This window comes from Mangifera indica, unplaced genomic scaffold (assembly GCF_011075055.1).
Source record: "Mangifera indica cultivar Alphonso unplaced genomic scaffold, CATAS_Mindica_2.1 Un_0065, whole genome shotgun sequence".
Classification (NCBI taxonomy): domain Eukaryota; kingdom Viridiplantae; phylum Streptophyta; class Magnoliopsida; order Sapindales; family Anacardiaceae; genus Mangifera; species Mangifera indica.
In genome coordinates, this window is record NW_025401157.1 from 149,743 (window position 1) to 161,658 (window position 11,916).

At 34.6% G+C, this 11,916-nt stretch overlaps 1 protein-coding gene, 1 long non-coding RNA gene and 1 pseudogene across 2 annotated transcripts; 2 read left to right on the plus strand and 1 right to left on the minus strand.

Moving 5' to 3' along the window:
- The first annotated feature begins 252 nt into the window (after positions 1-252).
- Positions 253-1,525, plus strand: LOC123207199 (oxygen-evolving enhancer protein 2, chloroplastic-like). The gene is made up of 4 exons (XM_044624499.1): positions 253-599; positions 746-978; positions 1,062-1,109; positions 1,188-1,525. The coding sequence occupies exons 1-4, from the start codon at positions 359-361 to the stop codon at positions 1,446-1,448; spliced, it is 783 nt and encodes a 260-aa protein (XP_044480434.1). The 5' UTR covers positions 253-358; the 3' UTR covers positions 1,449-1,525.
- Positions 1,526-1,835: 310 nt separating this feature from the next.
- On the minus strand, positions 1,836-7,011 carry LOC123207198 (annotated as a pseudogene).
- Positions 7,012-7,880: 869 nt separating this feature from the next.
- Positions 7,881-11,084, plus strand: LOC123207195. Its single transcript, XR_006500231.1, has 4 exons — positions 7,881-8,484; positions 8,932-8,976; positions 9,881-9,969; positions 10,560-11,084. It is a non-coding gene; the product is annotated as an uncharacterized LOC123207195 (long non-coding RNA).
- The last annotated feature ends 832 nt before the right edge of the window (positions 11,085-11,916 follow it).

Sequence of the window (11,916 nt, forward strand, 5' to 3'; positions counted from 1 at the left end):
ATAGATTGGGATAGAATTGTTCCTTCTAAAAATCTAATTATTTATATATTTTTTAATTAAATAAGATATTTCTGATAGATATACATATAATAAAATTATCCTACTCTACAGAAAAAACATGGTTTGGTGACATGGCAATTGACTAGAAGTAACAGAAGCCACGTGTTCCAATCAGAGCCCCTACAACCTTATCCCAGATCAATAATCTAATCGTCTTTCATCATCTAATATCCAAAGTCGACCAATTCTATTCACATATAACATTTTATTATTTTCTATTTTGTTACATTTATTCATCAAAGCTTTGTCCGAGTGAATTGAAGTGTTGAAAGTTCCAGAGAAGGAAATACAGAGAAAAATGGCCTCCACTGCATGCTTCTTGCACCACCACGCACTCTCTAGTCCCACAAGATTATCATCATCTCAGCGCCACGTCTCGAACATCAAGCCTACCCAGCTGGTTTGCCGTGCACAGAAGCAGGGTGCTCAAGAAGACGACGGCAGTGTAGTGTCTCGGCGGTTGGCTCTCACTCTGCTCATCGGAACTGCAGCTGTTGGCTCCAAAGTCTCACCTGCTGACGCTGCCTATGGAGAAGCTGGTATGCTTCTATTCCATTCTCGTACTATGACTAGTTCAATTATGTATGAATATTCCTGGTAATGTTATACTCAATATATTTTTTATATTGAATATATTTTTTTCAGGATTTTTGTGTAATTAGTTTGATTATAAAAATTGTTGTAGCCAATGTGTTTGGTAAGCCAAAGACCAACACAGACTTCTTGCCGTACAATGGAAACGGATTCAAGCTATCAATCCCCTCAAAATGGAATCCAAGCAAAGAAGTAGAATTCCCTGGACAAGTTCTAAGATATGAAGACAACTTTGATTCCAACACTTATGTTTCTGTCATGGTCACCCCAACTGACAAGAAATCCATCACCGATTACGGTTCCCCTGAGGAATTCCTCTCAAAGGTATAAACACTACATTCTTAATTTTGATTATGAATGTTTTACAATCATGTGCTATGCGAAATTGATATGTATGTTATATGCAGGTGGACTATTTGCTAGGAAAACAAGCCTTCTTTGGCAAAAGTAACGAGGTAATGCTGTAGATCCTATCTATATCCTAACATGTGTTCATAGAGTTACATATTAGCTTGAATTATTGGTTGTTGCAGGGTGGTTTCGAAAATGATACGGTGGCCACAGCAAACATACTGGAGAGCGCAACCCCGGTGATCGGTGGGAAACAGTATTACACATTGTCAGTATTGACAAGAACTGCCGATGGAGATGAAGGGGGGAAACATCAGTTGATTACGGCCACTGTTAAAGATGGTAAGCTTTATATTTGCAAGACACAAGCTGGAGACAAGAGGTGGTTTAAGGGTGCAAAAAGATTCGTGGAGAGCACTGCGAATTCTTTCAGTGTTGCTTAAGATGTTAATGAGAAATTTTTATTTTAATGTAAATCAACTTAATATATTATGTCATGGGGTTTTGAGTTTTTAATCGAGGGATGTGGTTGCAAAAATGTTGTGTATTTTTTATGGTATAAGGACCATTAGACCATCTGTTAGAATATCTGTGGCATCAAATTCAACTTTTGAAATTCAGCATCCTGACCTGATTATGGACGGAAAGACTATTAATTATAATTGCATTTTAGGTAATTAAAAAAACCTGAGGCAATAACATATGAGAAATCAGATGATTTTAAAGTGAAAAAAAAAAAACTTAATTACATAAATAAATTTTGTACAAAGTTTTACTTGTTGGTTAAACCCAGAAGTTAACTCGGAGTACACTTGAACCTCAGGAGTCACTAGAACAAGAAAATAATTAAATAAAATAGAACAATTTTTTCTGTAATGATCGACTTAATTCTTAGAACCAGTGCTCTAAAAATTAATTGAATGTCAAAAGTAAAATAGCAGATTTATTGATGCCTGCATTGTTCACAACCCTGTTTGATATGAATGTCAGCTTGGCATGAAAATGATGTATTTACATACAAGCAATGGTTAAGGAATTCTGGGATGAAGATTCCAGTTTGCGGTTTCAAGCTCCTCCATTGCAATAGTGGTTGCCATTGCTATTGCTATGACAATCTTCCAACTTGACATTCAGAGACTTCAGATCTTTCAAGCCCCAGATCCGAATTGTTCTATCATCGCTGGCTGATGCCAACATGTGAGGGTTTGTTGGATTCCAGCTCACGCAATTAACAGCCCCAGAATGGCCTGGTAATGCTGCAATGAGCTCACATGAGGCTCTATGCCATATATAGACCTACAAATATAATAAAAACCCCATCATTGATCTTGAAAAGGGAAAAATTAATATTCATGCACTTTGATTATCTAATGGTATGGGAGAAGCTAGTAAAGTACATAGAATGCAGCATCCCAACAGCAGCTTGATTATGTGATATTACAAAACCAATACAAGTTGAATAAATCACAAAAAACTCAACATGCATTAATTAGTCCATATGATTGAAATGGTAGTATGTTTAAATACAACAAGAACTAATCTTTTCACCAACATCAGGAACCAGGACACACCCAAGTATTTTGACGAGGAAGATATACCTGTGAATCCTCGCTCCCGCTGGCAATAAAAGCTTGGTCGAGCCCACCAAAACAAGACCTAATAACAAAACGAGCACGTTTATGTCCTCTGTACTTGGCAACAAGCTTGACATCTCCCTCTATGTTCCAGAGATGGATTTCTTGATTCAGAAGATTAACCAGCAAGAACCTGTTATCCCGAGATAATGAGAATGATGTTATTGTTTGGTCCTCTTCAATAAATCTCTCAGCTTTAGCTTCTCTGTCAAGTAATAGTAGTGTGGATTCTCTACACATGCTTATAATTTGTTTTCCATTGCTGGTTATCTCCAGATCAGAAATCTTTAAAGTTCGAGGCCCTTTCCAACACTCGTGCTGTTTCCCATCGACTTCCCACATGCAGATACTTTTATCATTGGCACCAGAAAATATCCATTTCCCATCTGGATGCCAGCCACAGGACACCAGGCCAACACCAGCTTTTTCAAAAACCTGGAGACATTCACCAGAAGAAGCATCCCAACGCCGGATAGCCTCCTCCACTCCACATGTGAGGAGCTGCTGGTCATCAGAACTCCATGAAACACAGGAGACAGGTTTCTGGTGACCAGATAATTTATGCTTTAATGTCACTCTACCATACATATCAACCTACACAAAATCAATTATAGACTTTATCAGTTCACAAAACACATCTTACAAACAAGCATCTCTATCTGACCCTACTTGAGAGAGAAAACTAATCACATTACCGACAAGTCGCAGCAGATGAGTTTCTGGGCACATCCCAAGATGCTTAAAAATCAATAAACTAATTCAAGTCCCACCTCATAATATAGTACTACAAGGTGATAACAAATTCCAGTCATTATGCTTAAAAATGCCAACTATTGGTGTAACTCCAAGATACTATGGTTATTTAATGCAACAGATATAAAGATAATGACTATACACATACAAACAACTACGATTCATAAATCACTGCATTCAAAAATGCATATCAAGCTACATTCGTATTATTAGAAAACAGGATATAGATTATAGGCACGGATGGAAAAAGTAGAGTAAGGGAGACAAAAAGCAATTTGATGTCAATATCCAGAGAAAAGAACAATACCTCCCATACGATTGCTGACTGATCACTGGATGACGAAGCTAAGTATTTACCATTATGTGAAAATTGCAAGAACCAAACATCATCAGTGTGAGCCTCTAATACCTATTGAAAATGGGATAACAAGAAATGATTAGATAATATATAAGAACCTGGCAATAAGCCCAAGTTAATCACAGACTCAGCTAAAGTATCAAAATAACATAAAATAGCACATATAAAATTAAACATCTAATGAAAGAAAAATGTGATCTAACCTGTAACGTTCGAGATGGAATCTGATCTCTACCACAATGATGATCGGTGTACAATGACATATCCTTGTCTAATGAGTTGTGAAACATACAGGCTTCTCGTTGCAATGTAAGTGCTTGTTCAACTAAATGTTCCAACCTTCTTTCAGGTATAATGATCGTTGGGGAAGTAGTTTCTGTAATTCCTCCAGCAGTTTGGACCGCGATTTTGCCCCTGCAATATCTCGTTTCGGAGACCCTGCTAAAGCACACTGCAAAGGAGACACAATAAAGGAAGAAAGCTCATGTACCCTGCCATTATGAATACAAAGAGGAGTGATCTCAGTCCTCAAAGTCTTCAAAGCATCCATAACCTTCTCCCCATCCAGAAGTTCAAAAAATTTCTGCTCTAATATCAAGAAAGAAGCTGACTTAACAATGTTGTCATCCAGTACACCGATTTTAGGTAGTGTGGCCAGACTTTCATCCCAATTTCCATCAAGAATTTGCTGCATAAACAGATTTACCACTGGCGAGTGCAAGGGTATCCCTGACTCTTCCTCTAGACGAGCACCACTCTTCTTGTAACCAAGAGAGTATAGAGCCTTGGCTATTATTCGGACAAATTCCACTCTTTTAATAACTCCTTTTGGACCAATGACTTCTTCATCCCCTTCAGATTTTATGGGCCGAGCCATCAAGCCTCTCGACGACCCAGCTATGGGCTCTGTTAAAGTGGAACCGTTTGAATGACTTCTTAGTTCTACCGAGGATACTTTCATGCGCTTTGATGCTGGTTCATCATCCCCTACACCTCCCATGAAATGTGTGCCTCAGCCCATATATAATCAGAAAGGCAGCAAGACAAAAATAGGGGATTAATAGCTTCCAATCAATATCAAGAATAACTTCCTGCATGACATAGCAGGTTCTCACAGATTAACACAATGAACATAATACGGAACGAAAACGAAAAAATCTAAATACAGTCACACAAGGTTCGAAACAATATCAAACTCCTGGAAGTAATAACTATATACATGTAAATCCAAAATGGGTTATTCTATCATAATCATGACAGTAATTCAATACTTAAAATAATCAATTCTATCAAAAATTGTGGAGTGTAAGACTTTATGGGTCAGTTTCTACAATTAGTCATTACTGAAGCAATAGCAATATTTTCATGGCATAAAATTCCAGATATCAGATCTATCTCCCCAAGCCTATCCACCCCTCTTGTAATTTCATTAGTTTGACTCAATTCCTTTTGCCCTATCACAGCTCCTGCTTGTTTATCATTTGAAATTATCTGCCAGCTGGCAACTAACATTGATTTTTCAGGATCCAAACAGTGGCACTCTTGAGGACCTGGGTCCCCCCATTACAAAATAAGAATTCAAAACTTTAAAGACTCTATGGGCGTAGACCAAATATGAAAGCAACAAGAGAAATAAGATGTGTTAAACAAATGAAAGAGGTTGGAAAGAAAAATCATCAGCAGCACAGTGACTTTTAAGATATCCACGGTTGGGAAGGAGGGCACTAACATAGATTCTCTCAGATATCTATGACCATATAAAAAATATGGTCATAATGGTTCATTCAGGTGTTATGCCATCAATGCTACACAATACATATGATCTGCCTTAAAAATAAAGCCTAATCAAACAGAATACAAGCACCATTTAGCTCTTGAATTCTATATAAGATCATAAATTTACTCTTACCTTTCAAGGCTTAAATAATGCTTTCAAAACTTCCTTACTGCTATGTCCTTCAGCTAAGATCCAATAAATGGGGGGAAAAAAAGGAAACAATTGATGTCCTTCCTAGAGCACAATCAAAGTCACCATTCACAAATGTATGCATCCAAATACTAATAGGCAACACACATCATGTAGCACCATATCATGCTAAAAACTTGTCTGCGTACATCTGAACGACATTACTAAGATGATCAAATTATAATGCTAGTGAACATTTCCTAAGTAAATTCTCCACCATTTCCATTGCCATTAAACATATGTAAAGAACTACTTTCTTTTCTTTCTGTTTTTTTCTTCATTCGGTAGATCTTGTTTTCATTTTTCCTCAAGCAGTATCCTTAGATAAGATAACCAATATTACTCCACAACAATGTTGACACTGGGAGGGTATCAACTACGTTAAGACAACTTCAACAAGTGAACTCAACAAGTTCACAGTGGAAATACCAAATGGCTTTACATTATTTTTAATAAAAGAACCAGATTGACAGACCAAAAAATTTTCAATCAATAAAAGAACCGAACCATCATTATCATATTAAAAGTCGTACAACAATAACCAAACCAATATAGACAATGCTCATCACTCCGTGTGTGTGTTTAAGCAACAAGCATTATCTAAGCCATAAGATCAAAAAGAAAAACATAGCCTCTCAATACCAAAAATTTGGTCAATTACCCCAAAATGGGAAAATAAATTATTTAGGTTTCAGCACATAAACAAAGTCCTTAACAACAATTACTGAAAACCCTCATTGGAAACAATCAATAACAGACGAATCACATAGCAAACGCTCAAAAGACTCGTGAAACAATAAAATACCAGTCACAAGGGGCATAAGCTAGCATAAAATTAAGCTCCAAAATAAACAAAATCAAAGCAAGATAACCAAAACATCTTAGAACTAATCAGACCAAATTATGTAAGCACGACAACAAGGAAATCTGAAATACCCAATCAGTGATTTGTGCTTAGAAGCCGATTCAGATCAGATGAAAACAAGCCCAACCCAGTAATCGATAGAAAATAATCCAGTAATCAGAATAGGGTACAGGTGAAAAATTGAACCAAATAGAAAGGAATTTCGCTTATTAGTCTTCACATTAAAAGTACTAAGGTGGATTCAACTCAAAAAATTTGTAAAAATGATAGTGTAATAGAAATAAGACTTAGGTTTATGAACGGTGTAAAGTTGAAGGTAACTTGTTGTACGGGAAATGAAGAGAGAGGGTTTGGTACCAATGCAAAGGGTAAAATACAAACACACTCTCAGGACTCTTGGCGTGGAGGAAACCACCTCAATCAGGGGTTATGTAATGTAGAGAGAAGGATTTTCAGAGTTTTGAATGGGGCTGGACCTTGGGCCTTCCCTTCCTGTTTTAATTTGGGCTAATTTGCTCAATCTTGCCAGCTTTTGACCAAATATTGAATTGTAAAAGGAAATCCAAATTTGTAGTCCTTAATTTTCGCTTTACAGGAGTTGATTTAAAAGAAGGTAGATGGGAAGACGCCAAATACGAACGACAGGATATTCGGTGGGAAAGTGGCAAAGGCAAAGGGCTATTTTTCATCCAAATTTTAATATAAAAATAAATATATATTTATAAAATTTTAAAAATTTATATATTCCCCCTATCTAAATTTATATTAAAATTTTTAGTTAAAATCAAAAATAAAATTATTATTTATTTAAAAAATTAAAATTTTATTATATTTTATTTTTTAGGTTTAAAAATCTTATAATTTTTTCTATCTAAAATTTTTAAATTTTGAAAAGTTATTATTTCACTTTCAAATTTTTAAATTTTTTTCTTCTCTCGTTAGCTATCATCTCCAATAATGACGATTTTTGAAAATGAAAAAAGAGAGTTAACACCATCTTCGATACGATTTTTTTATTTTTGTCATTAGTGAGAGAAAAAAGTAAATTTAAGAATTTATAAATGAAATGACCGTATTTTTTAAATTTAAGAATTGTGGATAAAGGAACTATGAAATTTTTAAATAAAATAAGATAAAATTTTAATTTTTTAAATCTTTTTAGTAAATAACCATTTTATTCTTAACTATATCTATAATATTTAACAAAATTTAGTTATAAAAAAATAATTGGGTTTTTAATACTCTATAAATATATATATCTTGAGTGAGAAGTAGCCCTTAGCTAAAGACGGAAAACATTAAACCCCAAGAAAATAAATAAATAACAGTAATATTAGCTGGATGAGAGAAGCGCCACGGTACCGTACGGAATAAAGTGGATACTCCCTGTCGTGCTGCTCGATCATGAGGTTTGCAGGAAATTGGGTATGATAACCAAAAGTTCTGGGTAAGTGCTGATTGCATTATTTCAAGTTTGCCGAAGCTATCATGTAACTATAGGAAGTGGGAATTTGCATACCTTTTACTATTTATTTAAGTTTGGTTATTTGTTTTACATTTTATAGCTTATTGGCCTGAACTTTATGTAGACATGGGAAACAGCGACGTGTTTCTGTTTACAAGGCTTAAAAAAATGTGGAGAAAGGGAAGGAGAGGGATAATTGAACTTCATTGATGTTTTAAGAAGAATCTAAAGTTGTTTTGCAAGATTTATTTACCCTACCCACCCGATGATGGAGAGTCTGTAGAGAATTTAGTTGCAAAACATGGTGAGAAGAATGTTAATAAAAAGCAAGGAAAAAGAGATGGTATTTTCTGTAAGCCTTCGATGAACAAAGAAAAATTTGCAAAGATGGTGGAATCACTTGCTTCTATAGTAGAGAAGGATTGAAACTTGAGACAGGTTCTTGTGACTTTCCTGACCACTTATTAATTTATGGATTTCTGTTGTTGGATGCTGTACCTTAATAATTCTTCTCCTTCCAATACTTGATAGTAAGTTAAATTTGCATTTAACAATAGAAAAAATCATGTAATTCTGGTGAATTTGTCTTACTATGAAGAATTTATTTAGCATTTTTCTTGCGGGTAACTGAACAGAGGTCAAATCTTCCAATTGCATTCTTCAAGGATGTCGTCACTTCCAAAATAGAATCTAACCAGGTTTAAGATCTACATGTATTTGTTTCTAAATGAAATTCTTCGAAATGAGACCATGTAGTGCACTATGCAGCCTTCTTTTCTGGTTCTAACAATCTTTAGTATGACTTTTTGGTCTGTCAGTTGTTTTGATGGTTAGATGTTTGGTGTGTTTTCTGAAACTTGCTGTTTGTTTCTTGTCTTGACATAGGTTGTCCTCATTTGTGGTGAAATTGGGTGTGGGTAGACAACACAGGTTATTAATCTATCTTTATCTTCCTTATGGTCAGATGGTTTATTTTACCTGTTTGCAAGCAATCCCTCTTGATTATGCCATTTTCTTATTTGTAGATAGGAAGTATTATACATGTAATCAGTTGATGAGAATCAAAATGAACTAGATTATTCCTGTTAGTAGATTCATAAATTGTCTATTGTTAGTTAATTTGATTCAATGATATGTCTGTACTAAAGAACAAATTGACCTTATTACAAAGCGCATAGGTGATTTCATAACTATGGCTTGACACAATCTTCTAGATCTGATAATATATCTTCTGTAATTACAGTATCCAGTTGGGCTAGCAAACTTTTATTCTTTAGCTTATTGATTTAAATAAGCTAGAGGCTGTTTTATTTTAATTGAATGCCCATATAAATTTCATTGAACCTTAATACCTGCCAAATTGTAATTTGGCAGAGTTAAGGATAAAGGCTACTTATTCATCAGGAGTTATAGGTTGAATTTCTGTTTGTTGAGTTCTAAAAGTCAGGTGAAAGCCTCTAAGGAAAAACAGAAGAAACGCTGTTAAAGCTAATTCAAATCAAAACAATGAATAAATTATACAAGACAAGAATGAATAGAAAGACAAGCTTCTATTGATGGCTCTTAGCATACTTGTATCTCAAGTCTATTATGTAGTTCACAATTCTCAGTGCAATCCATTTACTTAGATGTTAAACTTTAATCTGGGAATTCATTATGATACGTATTTTTAGTAAAAAGCCGAAGTTGTCCAGCGTTCACTAAGTTACTGACTTACTGTTTGTTTACGTGAGTGTAGAAAGTTGGATTTAGAGTGGTAAAGAAGATGGCTTGGCCCAAAACTGATTTTATTTTTTGATAATCATGTAAGGCACTCTTATTACTTGTGATCCAGGTCCCACAATAGCTGTTAGACCATACATGGGGAAAGAGTGATGCATGTAAAATACTGTGCTCAACCTCGACGTATCTTGGCAACATCAGGTGTATATCTTGATGCTTGCGGTATATTTTAGTTTTGTTGACTTTTTTGTAGATAGGTGGCTTTGTTTTGGATCAACGGCCATTGATTTTGCCCGAATTTACTGCTTGAGAGAACTATTGTTAGACGGGATTTTGTTCAATGTAGGGTTGAACTCGAACCGAATTCGTTAGAGTTTGAACTCGAGTTCAGTTTCAATGAGCCCGAAACGAGCCAGTTCTAGCTAATCTCGGTCTAGATTGAGCTCGAGCTTGAGCTAAATTTTTCAATTAAAAATTTTTGATACAAAACGATATCGTTTTGAATAATATATATTAAAACAACATCGTTTTAATAACGAAAAACGAATCGAATTGAATTCGAATCGAGTTTGAACTTGGTTTTCACGAGCTCTACAAGCTCGAACTTGAGCTCAGTTATATGTAAACCGAACCGAGTATGAACTCGATTCGAATTCAGCCCTACTTCAAAATAAGTACTTACATCATTTTTCATGAAAGAAACATTGCCATGTAAAGTTGATAGACAGGCTTGTTTGTTTGCATTGTGATATTTTTCTCTCAAGTTGATTTCTTTGGTTAATATTTTAGAGGTAACGCATTCTCGAGAAGCACTTCCTGCAGTTCTTGAGGCATCTATGCGTGCAACAGTCTGCATTCTGTCTTATGATGGACTCTCAGGAATCTGATTTGCGTCAGAACCTGTGGACTCGGTAACAAGGATGATACAAGCCAATGCCAGAGAGAAGCAGAGACACAGGTCATAGTCCAAACAACTTCCTTAGGTCACTTTTGAACCACGACACCGACCAGAAGGGTACGTTTCAAAGGAACAAGAAAAGGAAATAAATCATCAAGCAGCTATGATGGTAGGCCACCATTACAAGGCCGGTCGATGGTAGGGGTCCGAGGAGAGATTCTTTCAAGAGGCAACGTGGGAGCGGTCTAAACTGCATTCGTAATTGAATCTCATCTGACTGTATGTTGTAGATCATCAGAAGTACACCCCATGATGTGTTGCTTCTGTGAATATTATATTGTCTCGAAAGAAACAAGGTTTTTTTCTGTTTTTATTTTATTACCAAATATATTTTAACCATATTTAGCATTTATATCAAGCTTCTGCTATCACTTTGGATGTGACACTCTTGGGTGACTCTCAGATTGATAAAATATGATACAATTACATCATTTAAAAATAAAACGGTATAATTAATTAAATATTATGTGAATTTTATAAATTATTAAAATATATTTTAAATTATAAAATTTAGAAATAAAACTATGAATAAAATTTTGATAATGAATTAGGTTAAATAAATTGTATATTAAAAAACACGATATTTTAAAGAAATAATCTTTGTTCCATTCCTCCTGTGACATAATTAAATAAATGCTATAACAATCAATGGATTGATAAATTATTCATATAATACAAAACAAATTGTTATCTATTAAATCCAAAATCTCAAAATTATATATCAATTTTGTCTTTTTTTTTTTTAAATTTTTTAGATAAATTATTTCTAGAAGATTGATGAGCTGTATAATTTATTATTAATCCAAAAGGGTGAACAGAAAATGACAAATATATGAATATATTATTATTAATAAGCATCTTTCCGCTCGGAAAGAATATATTCATTATTTCATCAGGAGGTTTTATTTTCACTGAACTGTCGGTCTAGCTTTGTTTTTTCCTTTTTTTGTTCCTACAGACATTCAGATTCAACTCAATCCTCAATTTATGTCTATTAAATCTGGTAGATTACAGACAATTAGTACAAACTAATTTTATTTCATTTTGATTCTGATTTTATTTTCCAAGTCAACATTAAGGTTTATTGAATCCCTTGTTATTTGCAGATTCATCCCCAAATCTTCGTTTGCTTCAATCATGCTCTCTTTCTTTGCTTTTCTCCATCTTTTTCTTTAGTTCAACCTGAAATT